The sequence below is a fragment of the Balaenoptera borealis genome, assembly GCF_965194805.1.
Source record: "Balaenoptera borealis genome assembly, chromosome: 20".
Lineage (NCBI taxonomy): Eukaryota > Metazoa > Chordata > Mammalia > Artiodactyla > Balaenopteridae > Balaenoptera > Balaenoptera borealis.
Window position 1 is genome coordinate 8,723,667 of NC_138879.1, and position 26,555 is coordinate 8,750,221.

Below are 26,555 nucleotides of genomic sequence, written 5' to 3' on the forward strand. Positions count from 1 at the left end.
CTTCCAGCTGCCCGTCCAGGAATGCCATTTAACAGAAGGAGAGCCCTGGGCCCAGCCAGAAAAGTTCATGCTTTCCTAAAGTCAAGGTTATAACCATGCAGCGTGGAAGGCTTCTTCCCGTAATTGTTCTAGTGTTTGTGCAGGCACACATGCACCTAGAAGCTGCCATCTATATTTAGCTGCCATTAGCATCGTCTCTGCACAGCATTCCTATCTTATTATGCAGGGAGCACAGGCTTTGACTGGCAATGTAATACCAGGGGGTTTAGAACAAGAAAGAAATAACTAGTATCTTCCAGTAACCATCCCATCATCTTCCACAAGATGAAGGAAGCCCTGGTTTTGCTGCCTTCCTAAGCAGGGTCCCAAGAGCTACCTCTGCATGCAGCGACGGGGGAAGAAAAATAGTCTAGATGATCACTAGGCCGCCTTTCCTTAGGGGTTATGAGTGAATTTCAGGCCTCTGTCCTACCCAGGAACAAATACCCGCTTCTTTCAGGAGTTGAAAGGATGACTCTCAAATCACTGCATCAGCTGGAGGAAAACCTCATAAAAGGAGCTGGTATCCCTGTGGGAGAGCAGTCTGCGTTGTTGTCGAGGATGCCAGCTCTCTGGCAGGACAAGAGGCAGCATTTCTTTTTATCTGCCCGTCAGAAAAACGAGTCACTATTCGATGAAATCGTTTACGATAAGTGAATGCAAAATATCATCTACAATTGCAGACAATGAATAGTGTCTTCATCTATAAGAAGAGGGCCGCGGTCTGGCTTGTCTCGAAGGGCTGTTACACTCCAGCAGTTCACACTCCTATCATGTGTGTAATCCCTGGATTACATCAGCCAGCCTGTGCTCACACCTACCGGCTCTCATCTCTCTGGGAGCAAAGGCTGTAATTATTAGAAAAATCAGAGCCTGTACAAATATGTTCTGATCCAGTTTTCCAGAGAAAAAGCAGCAGCTTAAAAAAGCAGGAACAGGATTTCCCTGGCAGTCCAGTGGTTAAGACTCCACACTTCCAATGCAGGGGCCATGGGTTTGATCCCTGGTCAGGGAACTAAGATCCCACATGCTGTGGGGCGCGGCCAAAAAAAAAAAAAAGCAGGAAAAATTTCAAAACTCTGATCATGAGGACTTTTACACGCTGCTCTGACCCTCAGGCTGCATTTGCCCTTACTCATAATATTCTCCTTCACTGCACCGAAAACAATTTCAACTCATTTGTTATACTGCCCAAAATGTCATGAATCGGAGATTAGAGTTGACAAATGTAGGGAAGGAAAAAGTTTTCTTTGACTCTCTTAGGGTCCCTGGCTGGGTCTGAAAATTAAACTGACAAAGATGGATGAACAGGAGAAAAGCATACAAATGTATGTAATATCAATTTTATGTGTCATGGGAACCTTCCTACAGAAATGAAGACCCAAAGACACAGTAAAACCTGAGTATTTCTTGCTAGGTTTGATGGGGTGGACAGTCGTGGAGGAATATGATAAGTCAAAGAGTATGAAGTGAGTGTAGCAAACTGGTGGAAACTTTGCATGGCCCATTTGGATTCTTCCTGGTGTCCCTTTGTCTTAGGAGGTAAGGATGCTCCTTTCCTCTGGGTCTAGGGTGGGCACCTCTTCCATAAGGGTTTTATGACCTGTTTCAGGGGAGAAGGAGGGGAAGGTCAGTGTGAACTTCCTGCTTCTGCCATTTTCTCAAACTCCTTCAGCTTAAAATATTTAATATACCCAGGGGCAGTATTGCGGGGGAGCATGTCCTGAACCCCACGTCCCAAGCATCTTCTTAAAAGTGCAAGTTGAAGGACCCATTAAACACTGTCCCTAGGGATGGATGTTGAATCACCTGGCTTTGCCTCTCACATATGAGCTCAGCCAAGGATGTAACTGGAGCATCTCACAATGCCGTCTCCGAGGAACAAGGACAGAGGTACAGCACTTCTGAGCATGTGTCCTTGGCCTGCTCCCCACCCAGAATCTGAGGCTGCCCCCAAGGTTTTGAGACTTCTCTCCACATACTGACCATAATCAGATTTCCAGACTGTAGGTATCCCCTTTCTAATGCAGAAATATAAAACCTACTGGGGTTCAGATGTGCGATTTAGATTCAACTAATCACATGCTCCTGCGGGGGGTTCTGACTCAGGACTGACACGTGGAGACAGAGACAGGAAACAGGGCATCATTTTGTTGGCATGGATTGTGGCAGAGGGAGCCCGGTTCTGGAGACCAAGCAGACTTGGCAGCTTCCTGATCCTGGTGAGGTGGCAGCTCCCTTGGTGAGCCAGGGTGACTCGGGGAGTCGGTTGTTCCTGGAAGCCTGCCTAGTGCTTGCAGCCCCGGTCTGCCCAGCAATTCCGTGAGCCCTCTGGCCCTTCAGAAACCCCCTCTGGCTTGAGCTAGCTAGAGTGGATCCTATTGTCTGCTACTAAGAACCCCCTGGCTAATACAGATGGAGTAAAGACAGCTGGGGGTGGTGCGGTGGGATGGGGGGGTGGGAAGAGACGTTCAGGATGTAGTAGAAGAGTCCAGAAAGAGAAATGGGAAGTTGGCAAATATTTTGAATAATGGCTACCATTTATTGCGTCTGTACCACGTGCATTATCTCCAACCCTTACAACTCTGTTAGGCATTACTATGCCCATTTTACAGCTGCGAAAATAGGCTCAGAATGGTTAAGGGACCTGCCCAAGGTCACAAAGCCTTCCACAGTGAATTAGGACTTTGAACCCAGATCCTTTGTGCTCGAGGCCCCGGATCTCTCCACTTTGTTCCTCTGCCCAGGCCAGCCCTGCTTGCAGAAAGGAGGGGAAACTCCTTCCCCCGTTCCTTTTACTCCTCCCGGTTTCCGGCTCTCACAGCCCAGACGTTCTGCTAGTCTGAGTCACACTACAGTTTACCTGCGTATGGGCTCAAGAGGTTAGGTGAGCAATTCATCCTTCAGGAACACCAATTACGTTAGAAAACACTGACATTGTGGGGGAAATTTCCATAATAGATGACAAACTGCCAAGAGTCCGTCACTGAGGGGCTGGGGTTACAGCGGCTATTTCTGTATTCAACTGTTGTTCTCTCTGAATTTTTTACAAAAAGCAAGTGTATGCCTTCTGTAGTTATATATCACAATTAGCACCACCAACAGGTGATGGAAGAGCAACAAAACATAAATTATGGTTGTGACTGGATGGTGGGAGGATTGGTGATTTTTATTTTCCTCTTTATGCATTTCTGCATTTCAACACGTTTCTAAAACAAGTGTGGGCTCAGGTTGCTTTTAGCGACAAGGAACAGAAAACCCTTCCTCAAGCTGGACTGCACAATGCGGACATTGACAAGGGCACATGACGGGAAGTCTAGCAGGAAGGGGAGCCCCAGGCACGGCGGCGACGTGTCACCAAAGACCTGCTCTGCTCCCTCCACCTCTACTCTCTGTGGCCCCAGGACCCCCCCCCCATCCCCATCAAAGGCCACTTCCCCTCGTGGGCACAGCACAGGTGTCGCAGTCCCAGGAAGCAGAGTGGACACAGCAGTGCCCAGACACAGAAATGGGCTGTCTTTTTCGGTGTCTCCTTTTTAGATGGCAGGAGCCCTTCCGGAACCCGCTAGCAGACTTCCCTGTGGGTCTCATTGATCAGAACTGGGTTACATGCCCACTCCTAAATCAGTCCCTGGGAGAAGGGGGATGCCTTAGATTTACCTGGTCTGCCTGCCAGAGCTGGGGCAGGGTCAGCTTCCCCTGGAGTTCCGCCGCCCCCGCATGTGAAGGAGGGTGGGCACCTGAGCAGAGTCCGGCCTTGGGAAGGAAGACATGGGCAGTGGATGCCGTGTAGACAGTCTGCTGTAGCGTATATTATTTTATAATTTAAAAAATTACATTGATATTTAAAATTTTTAAATCACCCTTGTTGTGGTTGGAACCACAGGTGAGAGCTTTGGCAGGAGCTGTGTCCATGGGTCCCCTCTGTTTATGAAACCTTTCTGCTCCTTCATGGAAAATAATCACGGTCTAAGCTGGAACAAAAGCCTTCTTTTTCTGCTTCAGAGTATTGTTTTATCTCTGGGAACATCAAGAGCCGAACAAGTCCCAGCTGGCAGTCATGGGGCCTGAATTTCCTCAGGTATGTCTATCAGTTGGGTCACAGGGCTCCCTGCCTTGGCTAATAAAATTCCTTTCTTAAGGTGTTATGGCTCAAAATTAAGTTTTATTGTGTCCCTAACCACGAAGAGCGCTAAGCTTTTATCGGACATCATTTGATGCAGACTTCTCAAACATCTAAAAATTTTTTTAAATTTATTTTATTGAAGTATGGTTGATTTACAATGTTGTGTTAATTTCTGCTGTACAGCAAAGTGATTCTGTGACACAGTATATACATTCTTCTTCATATTCTTTTCCATTATGGTTTAATCACAAGATATTGAATACAGTTCCCAGTGCTATACAGCAGGACCTTATTGTTTATCCGTTCTATATATAATAGTTTGCATCTGCTAACCCCAAACTTCCAGACTATCCCTCCCCCACCTCCTCTCCCCCTTGGCACCATAAGTCTGTTCTCTATGTCTGTGAGGCTGTTTCTGTTTCATAGATAAGTTCATTTGTGTCATATTTTAGATTCCACATATAAGTGATATCATATGGTATTTGTCTTTCTCTTTCTGACCTACTTCACTTAGTATGATAATCTCTAGGTCCATGCATGTTGCTGCAAATGGCATTATCTCATTCTTTTTTAAGGCTGAGTAATATTCTATCATATATATGTATCACATCTACTTTATCCATTCATGAGACTTCTTAAACATTTAAGGGCTTGGCCAAGATGAATGAAATGGTTTTGAAGATGTCTTGGATCCCAGCATTGCAAATCTGAGGGTGGGGGTAAGAGGAGCCACTTGGAGGTACGTCGGGTTTTCCTGCATCCATGAATTTTCTCAGCATCACTTTCAGCAAGTTTGAACCAGCTGCAGAGAAATCATCGGTTTCTTTCAGCCTGTTGTACAGTTGCTAAACTGTGTAATGCAAAGGATGCAGAAACTAAGACAGAGGGTTCAATGTCTTCCATCAGAGAGCAAGCTTTGCTTTGTATCGAGACCCCAGTTGGCCTCGTAGTCTTTGCTGCTGGGACAGAAAAATAAGTGGATTTAAAGAAAAAGAAAGGGGAATAAAACCTTTCTATTATTTTCACCAAGTTAAGGGTACCTTTAATTTCATTCAGCATTCTCAAACTTGAACTTAATCAGGGTTTTTTGGCCTCCATTACGTCATGTGCCAGGCGCTTGGGAACTCCATTATTATAAATCTCAGAACAATTAGCGGATGGAAGAATAAATGGAACATTAAAAAGTCACACAGGTTATTGCCACTTGCTATTTAAAGAATGTATGAGTCAAGCCTATTTGACTGCAACACAGAGGTCATATGGAAATATCTTAAGGCCAGATACGTTCCCGGTTTGTGAGCTCAGCAGAATGTCCGGGGACTCGCAGGTGTGTCTGTCCATCAGGTGCTCCCACACTGCCAGTCGGATGCCACCTGGGCATCCACATGCCTATGTGCTTAGGGGTGATGGGCATTTCACCACGACACCTGGGCGTTCAGGTCTTGAACCTGGTGAGTTGGAAGAAAGAACAAAAAGGAGAAACAATGCGTTTAACCTCTGCAGAGAGAGGTTAATGCAACGGAAACACTCACGTGAGTGTTGGAGTCAAACAGTGTTAGGGTCACATTCTCTGCCCTGGAAGTCACTGTGTGTGTCTTGGTGTCCCAACCTGTAAAATGGGCTCTTATGAGGATCCCTGCCTAGCGGCCGGCCAATACAGTCAGTGTGCAGCAGAGGGGGCTGTTATTAAACCATAACTAACTTAACTAGGGTACCATATTCAGTTACCATATGGGGTGAGAGGCACCACCCACTGCCTCCAAAGATCCGAATTCTCTGTGAGGATTAAGCAGGCCTCCTTGTGCCTCCGTTTCCCTGGGTGTAGAATGAGCCCAGGTTGCCAGCATCACAGGGGTTCCTGGAAGGCTCCCCCGAGCTGCCAAGAGGCTGGTCCTCAGAGAAGCCCTTTGTGTGCCCGAGGGGGTCCCCGGAGACAAGCTCCTCTGCAGATGCACATGGTGAGCCTCTGAGCAAGGCCCGCCCACCGCGGAGGCCGCCCCGGGAGCCAAGGACTTTTTTGTTTGTTTTTAATTGTTATTTATTTATTTACTTATTTATTTATTTGGCTGCGTTGAGTCTTCGTTGCTCCGCACGGGCTTTTTCTAGTCGCGGTGAGCGGGGGCTGCTCTTCATCGCCGTGAGCAGGCTTCTCATTGCAGTGGCTTCTCTTGCTGCAGAGCACGGGCTCTAGAGCGCAGGCTCAGTAGTTGTGGCTCACAGGCTCTAGAGCGCAGGCTCAGTAGTTGTGGCGCACGGGCTTAGCTGCCCCGCGGCATGTGGGACCTTCCCTGACAAGGGTTCGAACCCGTGTCCCCTGCACTGGCAGGTGGATTTTTAACCACTGCGCCACCAGGGAAGTCCCGAGAGCAGGGTCTTTGTTCTCTGGCTCTTTCAGAGCCCGGGCCCTAAAGTGGACTGTAGGCCCGCCTTGGCCTTCTTTTGGCCTCACTTTCCTTAAAGCCACGCTTGTTGGAGCTCAGGCAAGAGCACGTGCCCTCGGAGTCCTGGAGGCCCCCCCATGGGTTGCAAGCACCTTCTCACCTTCAGGCTGAACCAGTGATGCAGTGAAAGGGGAGCGTGCAGGAAGTGCCCCCTTCCCTCCAACCGGACTTCGGTTCTAACCAACTGTAGAGGGTGGAATGGGGGTTGCCCCCAAAAGATGTGTCCAAGTCCTAACCCCAGGTAGCTGGGAACATGGCCTTATTTGGAAATAGGGTCTTTGCAGATACAGTTAAGTTGAGGATCTGGAGGGAAGAGGAGCTCGTTGTGGATTTGGGGGGCGGGGCCCTGAATCCAAAGACTGGTGTCCTTATAGAGAAAGGACATTCAGAGACACACAGGGAAAAGGCAGATGCACAGACTAGAGGACATGAATGCAGCCCTAAGACATGGGATGCCTGGGGCCCGAGAAGCTGGAAGAGGCAGGAAGTGACCTCCCCTAGAGCCTCAGGAGGGAGCACGGCTCTGCCAGCACCTTGATTTTTCCTCCAGAACTGTGAGAGAATAGATTTCTATTGTTTTAAGCCACCTGGTTTGTGGCAATTTGTTACAGCAGTCCCAGGAAACTAACACACCAGCCCCAGGTGCTTCCTGAGCCTAGGTGGTAAACCTGCTGAGTAAAGTTCAGAGGTGTAGCTTGTGTCCCTGGGGGTAAGGAGTGAGGGCGAGCAGGCTCTTGGTTTTGCATCAGAGTGTTGCACGTTTCTGGGGAGCGGCAGAAGGTTGGCTGGTGTCCTGGAGGCAGCCGAGGGTCACTCTTTGGCAGGAGCACAGTACTTGTCAGAGGTCACGGAGGGAGTAAAGCTGGCAGGCACTTCCCTTTTAGGATCAGTTATGCATTCACACTTGGGCGTTTGCTCCAGTGAGCTTTGTGAATTTGGAGGGTGGCAGGGACTGTTGTATCCAGCTAAGCAAGATGACCATCTCTGCAGGCGTCCCCTGATCCCTTCAAGTCCTATGTAGCTCGTAATTATGGAAAGTGGTTTACCAAGAAAGACCCCGTATTGTTTCAGCATGTCTGTGCTTACAGCCATTCAAGTGAGGACTGATCTTTTGAACAACACTCTTCATATTATTTTTCCGTTTGGGGGAAATTTAAGATGGGGGAAGGACTGATCTAAATAATAGAGGATGATGCCGGTAACCAACCACAGGGGTAGGCAGGAGAATAATCTATGCTTAGAGAACATTCCGGAGGCAGAGCTGTGTAGGATGTCTGGCTGTGGGAAGCATTTACATACAGCCTAACCATTTCCAAAGCGTTTTCACAAATATTTTCTTATCTCAGCTTAGCAACCTTGTGAGATACATTTTTCTGACACCAAATCCCGTCAACTTCCTACTTTAGAAAACTTGTTTTGTTTTGTTTTTTTTCCCTTTAGAAAAGAAAAATCCTAAAAGCTGCTTTGGGCTACTGAGGGGGCCCAATCAGGCACACAGGCCCTGCCATGGTGGGAAGGGAGGGGAGATGGAATTTTCAGCAGGTGTGAAATGAGCAGATGTGTGATTCTCAGCAGGAGGTCACAGAATATTCTGGAGGCAGAGCTGTAAGATGCCTGGCTGTGGGATGCACCCCAAACAAACACTCCCCCCACAGACAAAAAGTGGTTGGGGGGATAGGCGATTTGGGGGTCTGACGTGGCCCTGTCTTTCACCCACGTCAAGGAGGAAGCGGGGGAGCTCTGGGCTCCGACGGGTCCTGTCCATCTCTTCCCTGTGCAGTCCAGTCTCTGCCCACAGAACTGAGGTGGAGGATATTCTCGTCCATATTTAGCCTTGGGAAAATTGCTTTACTAATCGAATTTGGGGCGCTCTGCTTATCCTAACCAGGTCACCCCTTGTTCCGTGGCCTGTGGTCTGTCCCTTGTTAGCGCTCCTTTCCGTGTGCGAGGCCACCCCACCCTACCTGGTGTGACCCAGGGTGGAGTAGCCGGGGATGAATTGCTGACTTGCTAATCTAAGTCCCCATCTGGCCTATGAAAGCGCCACACAGCTGCACCAGGGTAGGAGAAGCAAGGACAATATTCTGTGAGAGAAACAAAGCAAAAAACAGTCTGATTGCGTTGCCTATTTTTATTCCTCTGAGCCAGAAGCTAAAAGGGCTCAGGTCATCCTTTCTTGTCCTAAATCTCATTGGATGAGTGCTATGCTTTCCAGAGCACACGGCAGCAATTCTCTTAAGCTGGGCTGCTTCCCTAAGCTTGATGTCCTCGCTTGGTGACACAGGGGACAGCACAGGGGGGTGGGGTGAAGTGCTGAGAGCACGGCTCCCAAGGACGTATCAGCTCAGTGCAGGGGGTGGAGAGACGTGTTTAACGCACACAGAATAAAGGCCTAATTGAAGACTCATCACTTCAACCCAACCAGTATTTAACAGGGTTCTGGAAAATGCCAAGCGCATAGGCGGAAGAACATGAGTGGATGTGATCCCAGGACCCAAGCAACTTACAACTGGAGGGGAGAGACAGACCCAATTCATTTCCAGTCTCATTTCAGGCAGTGTGCCTTACGGTGGAAGTGTCAAGTGCTTAGACACAGAGGAGAAGAAGAGGAAAAGGAAAGGCTTTGGGGAGGGGTTACAGAGCTTAAGAGGCTGTGTAGTCGTCACTGTTTACATGTCTGTCCCATGCAGTAGGCTGAGCTCCTTGAAGGAAAATCTGTTTTTATATAGTGGATCTTCCCACACTCCTGTGCTAAATATGGTGTCTGAATAAATTACGGGGCTGAATACATTTTTGCTGAGTTAACGAAGGAATAAATAAATGAGCAGATAAAGTGGAGATGAAACTAAAATCATTCTGGACAAAGGAAAGATTTATAGAAGACCTCGGATGGCAGGCTTTGAAGCTTAAATTTATCTCTGTTGTCAGTGTTAGATTTTGAGCAAAGGAGTGAGTGTGTGTGTGTGTGTGTGTGTGTGTGTGTGTGTGTGTGTGTGTGTGTTTGAAAGAGAATTTTGCCAGCAGCATGGAGAGTGCGTTGGAAGAGGAAAGACTCTGAGGTGGGGAAACCAATTAAGATATGGGGAGCTTTGCCTCTCCAGGTTGAAATGAAATATTTTAGAAATATGTAAGGCTGGATGATAACTTTTGCAGATCTGGTTTCTTGGCCTGAAGTTTTCCCAGGTTGGGAATGATGCAATGGTATTAGCTCAAGACCACTGGATGACTGCCAGAGCAGGATGAAGAAATTGTGCCTGTAGGGTAACCTATATTTTTCGTACTTTTCCAGGCTGGAAACTTTGCCAGCTGGTCCATGTCAGGATAATCTGTCATGCCTTGCAAGGCTGTCTTTTACCCTTTTACTACCAAATGAGAAAGTGATCCCTTCCAGAAGTGGAAGAGACCTGACACGTCCCAGTAGCTGGCCAAAGTGCAAGGTGCAAATGCCAAGGTGGGTAGGGCTACCAGAGAATCAGAACTAGGTGTTCTCAGCACAGCCTAAATATTTCATTGACCCTGCCACTTAGTAATGTTCAAAGGGGTCATTCAGACTTACCTCCTATGTATCTCGCTGTTGTGGGGAAGAGGTTGGGTTCTGCAGGCTGAAATTTTAGCTAAGACCGTCACTTGTCTCCCAGTGTCTTTCCTGCAATGACCCAATCCTCTTGGTGTCAACAACTTCCCATGCTTTCCTTGAGATGACTCTTCATATTGTGCTAAGATCAATGGAGAAGATGTGGTCGGAGGGACCAGTAACAGCGTCCCCAGCTCAGGTCAATCCTGTTGGGGAAGAAGTAACAGGCCACAGGGTCTGTGTCCAGGCTGTAGATGCCGCATCCTGTCGTCAGCCAGAGTGACCACCAGGAACGGCAGCTTCAGACTCAGGCTCCTAGTGGGGACTCAGCTGAGCAACACAAAGGAACCAGAGTGTCTTGCTGTGGATGCCAGAGCTTGGGAATCCTCCGTTTCCATCACAAAGACACCTGATACATGGCCTTTACACAGTACCCGGCAGGGCTTCCATCTACCAAGTAAAAGGGGACGCAGACACTCCTCAAGCTAGGGACTCACTCAAGGTGTTTCGGATACTCTCATAATATGACCTTAGAGAGAGTTTGTCTGAGGAAGAGAGCAGGTGCGCAGCTGAAGACAGGAGCAGCCACGTGGTCTGTGCTGCAGCACTGTCCTTTGCTCTGCTTGTCACACACCCACTACTGCACACACACACACTGCTTCCAAGGAAGCATCATTCGAGGAAGGACATTTGATCCTCTTCAGCCTTTCTTCCTACTTGCCGGAGGTACAGGATACATCATGATGATGGCAAAGCAGCAAGACAGAAGGAACCCATGTCCCTGATGATGAGACCTGAGGCCACCTGCATCCACATTCTGGTGGTCTTTTGGGAGCTGGCCATTGACAGTGATAGTGGAGGTGTCATTCCCACCCTGGACTCCATTCACATGCAAGGGACACAGACTTCTATCTTGTCAAGGCACTTTTACTTTGGGCTTTTGATCACTGGCAGCCAAACCTGATCCCGATACACGTCTCCACTTCCCCCTCCGTACGTGCTCATCTTTATGCCTCACACAGCATCTGACACATAATAAGAACTCCATGCACGTGTGTTAAAAGGACTGGATCTTTCTGCTTAACTCTGAAGCGTGGTGCTCAGTACTGTTTCTTATAGATTTTGGATACACACTCAATAGAACTGATTTTATTTATTTATTTTTATTTTAAAATGTTTATTTATTTACTTGGCTGTGCTGGGTTTTAGTTGTGGCATGAGGGATCTTTCAGTCGCGGCATCCGGGATCTTAGTTGTGGCATGCGGCATCTAGTTCCCTGACCGGGGATGGAACCCAGGCCTCCTGCATTGGGAGCGTGGAGTCTTAACCACTGGACCACCAGGGAAATCCCTAGAACTGATTGTGAAACAATCAAACATACCATAACTTATGCATCTAGATGAGTATTGTTTCCTTCAAATTACTGGCCTTGGGAATTTGTTCATGTATCTTAATGATACTACTTAAAGATACTGTTCACGTGGGAATATAAATTGGTACAGCCACTATGGAGAACCGTGAGGAGTTTCCTTAAAAAAACTAAAAATAGAGCTACCATATGATCCAGCAGTCCCACTCCTGGGCATATATCTAGAGAAAACTATAATTCCAAAAGATACATGCACCCCAACGTTCATTGCAGCTCTATTTACAATAGCCAGGACATGGAAGCAACCTAAATGTCCACTGACTGAGGAATGGATAAAGAAGATGTGGTACATATACACACAATGGAATATTACTCAGCCATAAAAAAGAATGAAATAATGCCATTTGCAGTGACATGGGTGGACCTGGAGATTGTCATACTGAGTGAAGTAAGTCAGACAGAGAAAGACAAATATCATGTGATATCACTTATATGTGGAATCTAAAAAAATGGTACAAATGGATTTATTTACAAAACAGGAATAGAGTCACAGATGTAGAAAACAAACTTATGGTTACCAAGGGGGAAAGGGGAGGGAGGGATAAATTAGGAGACTGGGATTGACATATATACGTTACTATGTATAAAATAGATAACTAATAAGAACCTACTGTACAGCACAGGGAACTCTACTCAATACTCTATAATGACCTATATGGGAAAAGAACTTTAAAAAGAGTGGATATATGTATATGTATAACCGATTCACTTTGCTGTACACCTGAAACTAACACAACATTGTAAATCAACTATACTCCAATAAAAATTAATTTTAAAAAACCCAAAAAATAAAAATTATCAGACTTTAAAATTTTGCCATATGTTAAAAAAAAAAGTTTGAATGTTCTAAAAAAAATAAAATAAAGATACTATTCGTAGTATGGAGGTTCCTTAAAAAGCTAAAAATAGAACTACCATATGACCTAGCAATCCCAATACTGGGCATATACCCTGAGAAAACCATAATTCAAAAAGAGTCATGTACCACAATGTTCATTGCAGCACTATTTACAATAGCCAGAACATGGAAGCAACCTAAGTGTCCATCGACAGATGAATGGATAAAGAAGATGTGGCACATACATACAATTGAATATTACTCAGCCATAAAAAGAAACGAAACTGAGTTATTTGTAGTGAGGTGGATGGACTTAGAGTCTGTCATACAGAGTGAAGTAAGTCAGAAAGACAAAAACAAATACCATATGCTAACGCATATATATGGAATCTAAAAAAAAAAAAAAAAGGTTCTCATGAACCTAGGGGCAGGACAGGAATAAAGATGCAGACGTAGAGAATGGACTTGAGGACACGGGGAGGGGGAAGTGTAAGCTGGGACGAAGTGAGAGAGTAGCATGGACATATATAAACTACCAAATGTAAAACAGATAGCTAGTGGGAAGTAGCTGCATAGCACAGGGAGATCAGCTCGGTGCTTTGTGACCACCTAGAGGGGTGGGATAGGGAGAGTGGGAGGGAGATGCAAGAGGGAGGGGATGTGGGGATATATGTATACGTATAGCTGATTCACTTTGTTATACGGCAGAAACTAACACAACAATGTAAAGCAATTATACTCCAATAAAGATGTTAAGATCACATGACCCAGAACTGCAAAGTGAGAGCTCTGGATCCCCCTGATCGAAAGATTGGTTCAGGGATGGTCATGTGATCCAGGTCAGGCCCTGGGATTACTGTTTGTGTATCTTATTTTCTTGAGACATTTTTCAATACCTCATTTGTGATTATGCCATGATTTGTCATCCTCAGTGGTGACAAACCATCTTTTCTGTTAAAAATATTTTCCTATAGGTAACTTCAAGCACATACAAAAGTGTACAGAGGAACATAATAAACAATGATCAATTTAGAACCAACCTTATTTCATCTAGGCCCTTCCTCCTCTCTTTCCCCATCTGGATTATTCCGACACTAATCCCAGAGATCACATCATTTCACCCCCAAATATTTCAGCGTGTATTCCTAAAAAGAGAAGGCTTCTTTAAGAGATATCAGTATTAGCCAGAATACCATTATCCCACCTAAACAATTAATAATAATGTTTTATTTATTTTTTATTGACGTATAGTTGATTTACAATGTTGTGTTAATTACTGCCATACAGCAAAGTGATTCAGTTATACATATATATACCTTTTTAAAAATATTCTTTTCCATTATGGTTTATCCCAGGATATTGCATAGTTCTCTGTGCTATAGTCGGACCTCGTTGTTTGTCAAAAATAATTTATTAATTGTTAATAATGTTTAAGCTTCCCTGTTTCATAAAAGTTTCTTTTACTATTTTATTAAAATCAAGATGGAAATAAAGTTCATATATTGCAATTGGTTGCTACCTCAAGTATCTGGGTTTTGTTTTTTTTTTTTTAGAAATTTTAATTGAAGGGCGGGCACCACGGTGGAGGAGTTGCTTTCAGGAGTGTGGCAGGCAACCAACTTCAGGGAGCAATTCTCCCACTTAGAGAGCGAGAAGCAATGGAAGGTCCACATGGAATTCATCCTGTGTCACCTGTCCGACTACCGCGACCCACCCAACATCTACTGCTGCCTGGCCAGCTGCTGTCCCTCTCCATGGTCTGGGCCAACCACTTCTTCCTGGGTTGCAGTTACAGCAAAGACCTTTTAGACAACGTGATGGAAATGTCTGATGGCGTTGAAGTGGCAGACCAGTCCTAGTTTACTACCAGAAGTGAATTAATGAAAAAGCATCAAAGCTAAGGCAGAAGGTTCATCACATTTTCATCATCAGCTGCAGACTGGGACAGGAGGCTGGCATGAATGCCAACATTGACAACAATGGCTCTCTTAAGCTCTTGGTATCACCAAACTGTAGGAAAGAGGCATTGGAATGGAAGAAAATCTTGTCTAGATTGGCGTTTTAAAAAGTCTCATTCTGGGACGGCCCTGGTGGTCCAGTGGGTAAGACTCCATGCTTCCAATGCAGGGGGCCCGGGTTCGATCTCTGGTCGGGGAACTAGATCCCACATGCATGCTGCAACTAAGAGTCTGCATGCCGCCACTAAAGATCCCGCATGCCACAACGAAGATTCTGTGCTGCAACTAAGACCCGGTGCAGCCTAGATAAATTAAAAAAAAAAAAAGTCTCTTTCTTCCAGTAGCTATCATTCTAAAAGTATGCGTGGGTATTTATGTATTTATAAATCCTGCCCTCTTTTTTTTTTTTCAGGTTTTGAGTGTCTAAATGTTTGTTAAAAATGCCTGTTTATTTAAATGTTAATGTAATAATGGCAGGTGATGATTTTCACAATTTGGATTTTTCAACAATGTACTTTTAGCTGTGAAAAAAATTTTAATTGAAGTATAATATTTACATAAAAAAGCAAACAAATCATAGGTGTATGGCTCAATAAATTTCTCAATCTCTTTTGATCTATAGTGTGGCCCTTCCCCTATTTTTTCCTTTGTCCTTTGATGAGGAATGTGTTTGTCATGCAGTATTTCCCATGATTTATGCTTGGCTGATTATTTCCCCCTGGTATTATTTAACATGTTCCTCTGTTCCTATTTCTTGTAAATTGGCCGTTGCCATCTAGAGGCTTATCAGATCAGGTCAATTTTGGGGCGAGATCATTTCATAAGTGCTGCTGTTTACTGGGTTGTCTCTTTCTCGGACCATCTTTTGAAGGTGGATGTGATTTTCACAAACAGGCAAAAGCCAGCCCTAGCTGAGTCTAGTAAGCAGGGTGGGTGATCAAGCTGGAAAATGATGGTTTGAGTAGAAAAACAAGGTGTGATCAAGTAATGAATGATTTTCTTGTGTGGCTGGTAAACTAGCCCTGAAGGAAATTCCGAAACTGTTCCAAAAATGTGCTGTGCACTGGCAGCGTCAAATGCACAGCCACCGAGGGTGACTAATGCAAACGGAACAACAGAGACATTGATGGAGAAACTGTATGTTGGCTATAAAACCATCCTTGTTGTGTGGGTGGACGTGCGTGCTGTCCTTCTCTAGTCATTAGCTCCTCTTAAGAACTCCTAAATGTCTCAGTGTGTATCACACTTGTACTTCAAAGTTGGAGCTCTTGCCGAAACGTCAGATCCACTTGGCTTAGGTCCATCGAACAGCTCGGACGTGTTGACAAGATGCTGCTGGGGCCCACCCAGCCCCTCCCCAGCCCTGGCGTTTGCCTCATCTGCATTACTCGGCGAGAATGTGGTCAGGACACCGCAGAAGTCAACAAAAAATGAGGAAGTACGGGGAGCCTCCTGCGCCGATCAGACAGACCAGCCCGGCCCTGGGCCCCCGCAAAGCCGGAAGGCCCCGGCTATTTTGATGCCTCGCAGACTTCCCAGTTCCAAGTCAGCGGAACTCCCCGGGGCCACTGCTGGACGCCCCTTTTGTGTCTCGGCAGCCTCCGCCCCGCTACTCGCGAGCCCCGCCCCTCACACTAGGCCCTCCCCGTGACGCAAATCTGGGTGGGGCCAGGCGCCTTTGGGCAGACCTGCCTTGCTTCTGGGCCGACGCCTACTCCGAGCTCCTCCCACGCCCGCCGGCCTGGAGTTGGCGCCTGCGCAGCTCGGCTCGGTCCAAGTTGTCACCCCTTCCCCCTTCCTAGCAACCGTCGTCGCTCCTGCCTCCGCCCCTCGGCCGCTTTCGCGCACGCGTGCCCCTTCTCCCGGCCCCGCCCTCCCCGTCACCCGTAACAACCACTGGAGCCTCGCCGGGCCCCTCCCGCTCCCGCCCCACGGCCCACTCCCCGGAACCGGCGGCGGGGCTGCCGCAGCCAGCAGTCGAACGGCGACGGCACCGCGGAGCCGCCGGCATGAGCACCCCCCGCCGCCCCGCGTCCCCGGCCCGGCCCTTCTGACAAGAGGTAGGCGCGCGTCTCCGCGGCGGGCTCCGAGCGCGCCCCCGGCCCGGCCCCTCCGGGAGGCGCGAGGCTCTCGCGTCCGCCTCCCCGCCTTGCCTGCCCTTCCCCGGCCTCTCGACTCCCCCCGGCTCTCCCCGGGTCCCCCCGGGTCCCCCCGGGTCCCCCCAGCTCCCCGACTCGGGAGCGGACTGTCTTCCCGCCCGCCTCCGGCCCGCCGCCCCCCGCGCCGCTCCTACTGTATTGGTCGCCCCCTCCCCGCCCCCACCCGCCCATATTCCCACCCGGGACCCATCCTGGGGGAAGCAGAGTTTGGGGTCCCAGCCGGCCTCTGGCGCACCTCCCCGGGTCGGCCGGGGCTGGGGGCCCGAGGAGCCGCCGCGCCGGACCCCCGGATCAAGCGGAGGGCCCGGCTGCCCCTTGAGCCTGCTCGGGGTGGACTCACTGGGTCTGGCCATTGGCTAATTTTTAAGCACCGATTGTCATGCAGTAGAGGTTGCCCTGGTCCACGGTGCCACTTGGCGGTTGTAACTCCGGATTCCCACGTAGGATGTTTCTTTGGACCAGAGCATCGGAAGCTGGGAACTGGCAGGAGTTCAGAAGCTCGTGAATTAGCAGGTTCTTGAGCGTAGTCGCTTTGGGTTCTGCCGGGCAGTGGAATCCCGAATGGGTGTTACCGAGTCTTAACCGAGCATTCCTCTTTTTTTTTTTTTTTTTAACATTCTCCCCCCACCCCTTTTGATACCCCGTATCAAATCAGCCTCTCCTTCTGTGGGAGATATCCTAAAATTAATTTTCCTAATTAAAAATTTAAAAGGTTGTTGAATTCCTGCTGGGCACCAGCATTATCAGGTTGGCAAAGCTAAATAGAACACGGTCCCAGCGCACCAGGACCTGCCGGTCCCAGAATCAAGATTAATGGCAGCATTCCAGTTGATTGTGGTGGATTCAGGAGTTTGTCTCTGAGTCTCATGATTTTAGAGCTGGAAGTCTTTCAAGATTTTCTCACCCCAAACCTCGCTTTGCAGAGGTGGATCTGAGTCCGGGGGAAGTCAAATGACTTGCTTGAGGTCTCCCAGAGTTATTCTTCAGCAGTTTTCAGAGTGCCAGATATGGCTGTTTTCCGCCAGAACCTGTTCTCTCTGAGAGCTATGCGAAACATACCAGAGGAGGTTCCAGACCTGTTTAAATGTAATAATATAGGTAGGAATCTTATGATATAAAACATATCTTTGTAAAGTTTTCTTTTTTTACAGCTAGACTTTGGACTCCTTGAGGATATTACATTTGGTACTTCTGAATATCCTCTTACCATATTCAGCATAAAATAACATTCTTAATGATTATCCTCGGCAGGACAGGTATGCTCTTTGGATTTATTTTTCTTCCTCCCTTTTAAATAGGGAAGTGAAGTCCCATAGAGGACTCCAAATAAAAGTGTGTTTTCAGAAAAATCCAGGTAGGCTGCGGCCAGTGTGTAAATGTGTCCCTGGCAGGAGGATTCCTGACTTTGAAGTAGGCTTCAGCACTTAGTTGATTGCTTCCTGATATTACAGCTATTTGAGGCTGGAGAAGTCAGTGGAGCCTCTAGCCAGAGTGCTTGGTGGTGTCTCTGCCATTTGAAGATAGGTCCCTGAAGTTGTCTTTTTTAAAAAATATATTTAATTAATTAATTAATTAATTAAATTCTTGGCTGAGTGGGGTCTTAGTTGCGGCGTGGGGTCTTAGTTGTGGCAGGCGGGATATTTGTTGCGGTGCGCGGGCTTCTCTCTAGCTGCGGTGTGCGGGTTTTCTCTCTCTAGTTGTGGCGCGCAGGCTCAGTAGTTGTGGTGCGTGGGCTTAGTTGCCTCGCGGCCCATGGGATCCTAGTTCCCTGACCAGGGATGGAACCCACCTCCCGTGCATTAGAAGGCAGATTCTTTACCACTGGACCACCAGGGAAGTCCCTGAAGTTGTGGTCTTGCACTTAGAAAATGGGAATTGACAAGTTTCCTTTGAAAATATCTTTTAAGGAGTATCCCATAATTTGAGACACACTAGTGTTTTTTTCCACTTTTATTTTTGTGTGTCCTGGGCTTAATATCTTGAAGTGCCACCATTTTTATTTGGCTTCTAATGGAAGTTGTTGAAGAGAAAATGATTCAAGAACTAATTGTATGGGTTACCAGAATAATGGAATCATGACATTTCACTGCTGGAAAGGACCCAGGGCAGCCCCTGGAGAGGTGGTGAGGCAGGTAGGGCAATGGGGTCCTCCAGCCCTCAGACCAGAGCTGCTTCCCTCACTCCACTTGGGCTTTCTTCACCTTTTCTTACTGTCTTTATCGCCTTCCCTTGTCCTTGTACAATTAAGCCTTGTCTTTTGACTTTTGCGTGCATAGAATTATGACCCACTGAGATTCCTTAGACTGTAGTATGTTGTGTAAATGCAGATTTAATTTTTTCCACATCTTATTTATCACAAATGTTTGTGTTTTGCAGGTGTGAGAGGATTGCTGTTTTATTGCAATCATGGTGCAAAAATACCAGTCACCAGTGAGGGTGTATAAACACCCCTTTGAATTAATTATGGCTGTAAGTACTTTTCAGTTTACTCTTTAGCTTCTTATTTTTTTAGGTATTCAAATTTGGTGACCTGTTCCACTTTTACTTGTTCTGTTTTTATGCTTTTGAACTTTATCAAGTTTGTGAAATGTTTTTAAACTATAAGTCTCTGAAAATCAAAATCTGCATGTTTATTTTTAAAATAATTCACCTCAGGGTAATGTATGAATTTCAGTTAATTCTCCATTTGAAAAACACAGAAGTGGGATTGTGACTAAATAATTCCTCCTCTGGATTTTGCTCTTTTTTTGTTTGTTAAAGTAGAAAAGGGATGTGGAGAGTGGTTTTTTCCCTCTGCTGCTCATTTAGATTATGGGTGAATTCACCATGTGGAACTGACACATAGGATGGGGTTTAATGTACCAGATTCTAAGGACTCTGTTGAATGAATTTCCTCCGCTAATATCAAATTCATGAGTCATATTAGAATTCTACAAATGGGGTAACTAAAGTCTTAATTTCTTTGTTACTACCTAAAGAGTTTGGTTCAAAATAAGCATTTCACTAGAGGCAAAAAAATCCCCCCAAAACCCAAAACAAACTTTTTGCCAATCCCTTTTAGATTAGTATAAGGTATTCTTTCCTTTCCCTTCTCTTTTGTGTTATTGTTAAGGTGTAATATAAGTGGATGTACAGGAAGATGCCTCTGTCATGAAATATGCCCTGATGAAAGTGTCAGTCTGAACCAAGATGAAGAACCAGAACCTTCCGGCCCCATGAGGGTCCCTCTCGGTTCTCCTGGTCCCGCGTAGTTAGCCCCGACTCTGGCTATGACACGGAGATGAATTTCTCTGTGTCTGTTCCGTGTATAAATAGAAACTCAGGTGTTTTTGCATCTGGCTTCTTCCTACTCAGCATCGTTTGTGAGATTTATCCAGATCAATTTAGTTTTGGAAAACAAAACAAAACTCAAGTCTTCTCAAGGGAAAAATTTAGATTTAGGGCGTCTGTTTTTTAAATTGATGTATAATTTATAGACAGTGAAATGGTCACAGGTTTATAGTTTGATCAGTTTTGACTAAAGAGTGACACGCATCTGTCAAGATGCAGAGCCTTTCCATCCATTACCGCAGAAAGTTCCCTTGTGCCCCTTCTCTGTCAGGTGCGAGGTTTGGGTTTTTTGTTGTTGTTGGGGGCGTATTTTTTAGTTCTGTATGTTCCTTCAATACTAGGACTGTTCAGTATTTTATGTCTAGGGCTTATCAGAAAGGCTTGCTTCCTGTTTGCATGTTCTGGGTGCTGGTTTGGCATTTGGTCACAAGGAGCAGAGGCCCACTCCGGCCTGAGAGGGGGTATTGTCGGTGGAACACATGCTGTGTGCGATGAGATCGTGCAGAAATCCAGGAATGCGAGGCGCCACGGCTGAGCTCCAAGAGCCCTGCATCGGAGGGTGGTTCCCGGCAGCAGTTGTCCCCGGAACTCCCCCCTCTCCCGCCCCCCACCCCGGGACTCTGCCTCCTCCATCTGCCTCTCCCCCCACCACCAACCGGCTGCTTTGCTCTCTCCTGCCTTTCCCTCCCCTGCGGCTTCAGCTCCTGTGCTTTTTCAGCTGGTCATAACCCCTCTGGCTCCAGTTTGCCTTTGTGGCATTTCTTGTTGCCGTCTTTCAGTTTCTAAGTGACCGGTTCTTGTCACATTTCCTAGTTCAGATTCTAGAGAGACTAGATCTGGTCCTTCCCCCTGGGCCCAGGAAGTCGGTTGCTGGCCGGCCTGTGGATTCCTTGTGGGGCTCGGTCACCTATCCCTTTTCGGTTGGCAGGGGCTGGTGGCGCTGGGGGATTTGTGTGGGGCGGTGGAGGGCAGTGAGCCCGGGAGATGCCTGGGGGTGGAGTGGGCAGGCATGAGACTGGTGTCTTATGTTTTCCAGAACGCTAAGGACGATTTTAAAATCTTGATGCAACCCTGATCATTTGAGGCAAAGACTAATCTCTTCTGCAGACACTAGCTTTAATAAAGAGGTATTTTGATTGTCTAATGTTCAGCTTCCTTATTTTCCTTTCTTTACAGTTTTCAGAATGGTACAGTTTGCCTTGTCACTTTTATGCATGGATTTACAGAAGAAATTGAAATTGAAATTCTCAGCCACCCCTCAATCTTTTAAAATTAACTGATTTTTCACTTGCTTTTGTTTTAAGCAGTGGTAAATTTTTTTTGAGTTGTTAGAAATTATTTTTTAATCTGAAAATGAAATATGTTACCTTTTTCCTTCCAGAATTAGGTACAGACTAGAATGTTCGTTAAGCCTGTAGTGATTTTTGTGGTGTCACTTGCCGCTTTTCTGATTGTAATTGCACAGCATAGAATCCTCAGTATTTTCCTTGCTCTGTTTTTTCTCTTGTTGATGAAAACCAGTGGTATAAAAGCGTTACTCTAAAAATGTTCTTTTCATTTCATTCAGGATGAGCAAAGAGGTATATAGTTAATGCAAAAACGGAACTGTAGCTTCAACAGAAATATTTTTGAGAACCGCAAGAAGTGATTGTGCTTCAGTAATCACAGCATGTGACAGTGACAGAAGTGTTCCTCAGGTGACCAGCTTGTGGTATTGACAGGTGGATCCAGGTCCTAATTTACAGGGTCCTGTGATGACCGCTGGAGGAGATGCTGTTCCGTTCACTTAAGGCCTTTGTTTTAACCAAGAGTTTTGTTGTAATTTAGGATTGCCAGGATATGCTGAGGTAGGAAGTGCCTGTGTCAGTAGGTATACAGTGGGTATCAAGTATGTTAATTGATTTTGATTGATTTAATGACAACTGATGATTTGTTTTGGGGTCAATATACTGGTAGAATTAAGAAATCATGTAAATGTTAATGGTAAACAAACAGAATTGAAGTGAAGGTGTTTCAGGAGGCATTTGTGGCATCTGGGGGACATTCTGTTGTTAGATGTGAGCCCAGGAACAATTGTTGGAGCTTCAGTGAGTCGAGAAATCCCCCAGCTCAGCCCCCTTTGAGGGTGAGGCATATGAGCCTCAGAGAAGTTAAAGCTTCCACAGTTAGCTGAGGTAGAGAGTTTGGTGTTCTTTTTATCATAATGTGTATCCTGGAATGTGTTATGAGGGTTCTTGCCCTTGAAGATGTCTGTGACCTTTCCAAGCTCAACCAGAAACATTTCCTGGGGCTGCTCTGCCTGACTTGTGGGAGGAGAACTTAATCAGTGCAGAACATTCCAGTGAATTGTGCCTTCAAGGATCTGTGGTCTCACCCGGGCCTAGTGAGGTGCCCGCAGAGAAGGGACTTAAGGTGGGAGCTGTGGTTCCGAGATGCTTGGGTTTGAGTGTTTCATTTTGAAATTTCTGAGTTAAAATACAAATTTTAAAACTTACAGCTTTCTCCCTCCTGGTGTTCATGGCCCCTTCATAAAGGATACAGAGGGAGGACGAAGGAGAGAGAGTCCATGGAACAGAGTAACGTGCAGAGGCAGGGGGTCGGGCACGGGCCGAGGCCTCTGTGGTCACAGTGGCGGGGGAGGCGAGGACCTGTCTCTGATCCTTTTCTCATCTGGGGACAGCTGCCATTGGAGCGCGTGACAGGAGAGGCCCCACTGCTCTCTGTGACGTGCCACGAGTCGCTGCCTCGTCCAGCCCCATTTCGAGTGGGCTTCCTGTCATCCGACGGATTTGGTCACGTCGCTCTCTCCTCTCCCACCTGCACACTCTCCCTGTTCTCTCCGTCCTGTCATCGTGCCCCCAGACCCCCTTGGCCATCTGTATCCCTAGCAGATGCATCTTTTAGATTGTGCTCTCAAGTCACATCTCTGTCCCTTTCTCTCCTGAGCACCGCCTTCGGTCCAGCCTTTGGAGGGCGTGACCAGAGCTGTTATTTTCTTACTTATACATTCCTCCCTTTGGTCCGTACTGTGTTCTCCTGCCAGACACTGTTTCCACTTGTCAGCCCTCTGTTGAAGTGATCTCTGTTATCAGTCATATCCGTTCTAAACTGCTTTGCTTTTTCTTCAGGGCCCTTCATGTCCTACCCTCTCTGTTTAAGCTTATTTCATAATTATGCAAACTTCCCAGCATGAATGTTTACCTCTACTCTGTGCTGTCCCTGTTTGCCACTCGGTGTCTTTTCCTGCCCCCCACCCTTTCTTTTGACACTTCCTTCCCCGCATTAGATGTTCACCTTCCCCAGCTGTCTAATCTTAATCTTACTGGCCCACCCGCTTCCCTGATGCTGCTAAGAAGCCCTCCGTGTTTCTCTCCCTTTCCTCCGACTCCTCCTTAACGGTGTAGTCAGTGGCAGGTAATCAGTTTCTTTTATTCTCTAACTATTTTGTATGTTCCTCGAGGGCAGAGGCTTTGTTTTTTCCCTTGTTCCCTCCAGTTTCGGTACCAAGCACATAGCAGGCACTCAGATATCTTTGATCAGCTGGTGGCTATTTGTTCACCTGAGCTTTTCGTGTGAGGAGATGGGAAGTGGGTTTGGTGGCTGAAGCTCAGATCTGTGGCCTGTCTTCAGACAAGGGATTTATGTTTTCTCCATGGAAAAAAAGTAAGATGCTCTGACCCTTCAGTTAACCAATGCCTCCCTTAGGAGCAAAGCCCTTTTGTGATGAAGTTGGCTTTTTTTTTTTTTTTTTAACATCTTCATAAATTATGCAAAACCCATTTGACAAATTTCGTAGTAGTTTAAGTGATGTACTTTTACAGGTTGAGTAACCGAAAAGCCCTCTTTGCAAGCGTGTGGTTGCTGATTGAGTGGCCCCCAGAACAACATTTGCTTCTGTTCTTTTCATTCTCTTGTTTGTTTTGTTCTCTGGTTTTTTTCGTTCATTTTCTCTTTCCTCAGATACCTCATGTCTTGCCACCAAGACTAGAGGATGAAGGGAGGAGAAAGAGATTTGCTCTGATACTAGGTGCAGAGCTGGGCCCCGCCACAGACGTGCTCGGTAACCTAGTGACTAGGCCGGTCACTAATGGGGACTGTTGTGAGGACGTGATAGAACTAAGCAGACCACAGACGTGACGGTGGGTGAGGCAGGGCCTGGAAACATCCACCGCCTTCCCCATCCCTTTCTGACAGCCAGCCCCTGTCCCGCTCCCAAATACAAGGAGAAATGAATCAGCAGAGTCATATACTGGCATATAAACTCTGAATGTGTGTCTCTTTTAGATTAAATAGACATTTGTATTTATATTTAAGCTTTATTTCATCCATTCACAGCTTATACATCAGGACAGCTGGGGAGATATGTGGGGGACCCTGGGGTAGGCTCGTGTATCGCAGCACAGTCTGAGGGGAGCCTCACCCCAAGGGCAATCAAGTTGGCTCTTTCTGGGGCGGGGGCGGGGGCGAGGTGCACAGAAATCTGGGCGGTAGAGCGCTTCCCAAGGAGGCCTCCCCATGCATCCGTTTCCAGATTGTTCCTCTGTTGGTTGGGGTCCTGCCGGAGCCCGTCTTGCTCTGCCTTCTTGCTCCGAGGCGGGTGGTTGCCTCCTGAAGCTCCTGTGTGTTCACCCACCCCTTCCTCCTTGCCTGAAGATACTGGCAGCCCCAGTCCCCTTTTCTCTGATTTCGTTTTCTTCCTCTGACCTGAGTCCCATGCATATTGGGTTTTTACCTTTATTTCAGTTATGAAATATTTTCATTCCATCTTTTGCTTTTCTTTTCGAAGCACATCCTCTTCCTCTCATCCTAGATTTTATCCCTGGGCCGTTTTGTAGTTTCCAAGTTTCTGATGGTTAGGTGTGATGTTGAAATACATCTTTTTCATTAATTGAGGTTTTGTTAGATCTTCAGTGAGCCTAATATGCAATAGAATTTGTTTTTACTCAAAGGAATAAGCAGTCTGCATTTTGGGGTCGCTAACTTTAAAACCAGTTTTAGGGCTTCCCTGGTGGCGCAGTGGTTGAGAATCTGCCTGCCAATGCAGGGGACACGGGTTCGAGCCGTGGTCTGGGAAGATCCCACATGCCGCGGAGCAGCTAAGCCCGCGCGCCACAACTACTGAGCCTGTGCTTCTGGAGCCTGTGCTCCGCAACAAGAGAGGCCGCAATAGTGAGAAACCCGCAGACCGTGATGAAGAGTGGCCCCCGCTTGCCGCAACTAGAGAAAGCCCTCGCGCAGAAACGAAGACCCAACACAGCCAAAAATAAATAAAAATTAAAAAACAAAACAAAAAAAGCCAGTTTTATTCAGTCTAGGAGTGAAGGGAAATGGTCCAGTTTCTCTAATGTTATATTAAGGATCCTGGGCAGTTTTTAGTGGGGGGAGATTGTACTCTTTTCATTTATCAAGTTTTTGAATGCCATAGTGTAAATGCTATTGCGTTTAATAAAAGCTGGGATTGTAGTCAGACTTGCTTAGCTTTGAAAACGAGCAATTATAGTATACTTCCATTGTACACTGTTTTGTACAGAACCAGGCCTTTTCCGTTCTCTTAAACCTACTCTCCCAATACATTATGCACTCTGAATTACTTTTAATGTGCTAGGGTGAAGACAGTTATGGTTCAGTAGGAGATATTTCAAGAAGAAATAAAGCAGGATCTGATTCAGCTCCTTGCCTCTTTGATTTACCTGTTTTTGTCTAAAAAACCAAACAGGTAAACCCTATATTATGGAAAATTTCAAGCATACAGAAGTAGAGAGAAAGGTACCCATGGCCCAGCTCCAAAAGCATCAACATTTTGCCAATTTGTTTCATCTGCTCTCCCCACTTTTTCCGCTGCTGGTGTATGTAAAGCTGATTTCAGGCATCTTGTTAATTCATCCCAAAACACTAAAGCATGCACCTCAAACTATAAGGACCTTTTTCTTTTTAAAAGGTAACCTCCGTGTCATCATCCACCCGACAAGAGTACTGATAATTCCCCCATGTCATCCAATAGCAAGTCCATGTTCAGACTTTCTTAGCTGTCTAAAACAATGTCTTTTTCTTTTAAATTTATTTTTGGCTGTGTTGGGTCTTCGTTGTTGCGCGCGGGCTTTCTCTAGCTGTGGCGAGCGGGGGCTACTCTTTGTTGCTTTGCGCAGGCTTCTCATTGTGGCTTTTCTTGTTGCAGAGCACGGGCTCTAGGCGTGCGGGCTTCAGTAGTTGTGGCACGTGGGCTCAGTAGTTGTGGCTTGCAGGCTCTAGAGCACAGGCTCAGTAGTGGTGGCACACAGGCTTAGTTGCTCTGTGGCACGTGGGATCTTCCCGGACCAAAGCTCGAACCCCTGTCCCCTGCATTGGCAGGTGGATTCTTAACCACTGTGCCACCAGGGAAGCCCCTAGAACAATGTCTTTTTACAACTTGTTTGGATCCTGCTTCAAATAAACCTTTGCATTTGGTTATTATGTTTCTTCAGCCTCCTCTGTTCCCTCACATCCTCCTTTTCCTTTGTTTCCTTTCCTGCCATGGCTTTGTTACAGAAACTGGGTCACTTGTCCTTTTCAATTACCTTAACCTTTTGCTGATTTAATTGTTCATTACGGCAAATAGGCACAGGGAGGAAGCGCAGACCTCAGACCAATCAGTTCATCTACTTTTTAGCAGCTCTGTTTAAA

General features: G+C 46.5%; 1 protein-coding gene across 2 annotated transcripts in view; it reads left to right on the plus strand.

Annotated features, from left to right (window-relative positions):
- Nucleotides 1-16,277: 16,277 nt before the first annotated feature.
- SEC14L1 (SEC14 like lipid binding 1) overlaps nucleotides 16,278-26,555 on the plus strand; it is a 51,150-nt gene continuing 40,872 nt past the window's right edge. Inside the window, exons 1-3 of one of the 2 annotated variants that reach the window (XM_082371170.1) lie at nucleotides 16,278-16,466; nucleotides 17,717-17,821; nucleotides 18,942-19,034. In XM_082371170.1, coding sequence (XP_082227296.1) covers nucleotides 18,972-19,034 — 63 coding nt within the window. In that variant the 5' untranslated portion in view covers nucleotides 16,278-16,466; nucleotides 17,717-17,821; nucleotides 18,942-18,971. The remainder of the gene's footprint in view (nucleotides 16,467-17,716; nucleotides 17,822-18,941; nucleotides 19,035-26,555) is intronic. The other variant, XM_082371169.1, reaches the window with a different exon arrangement.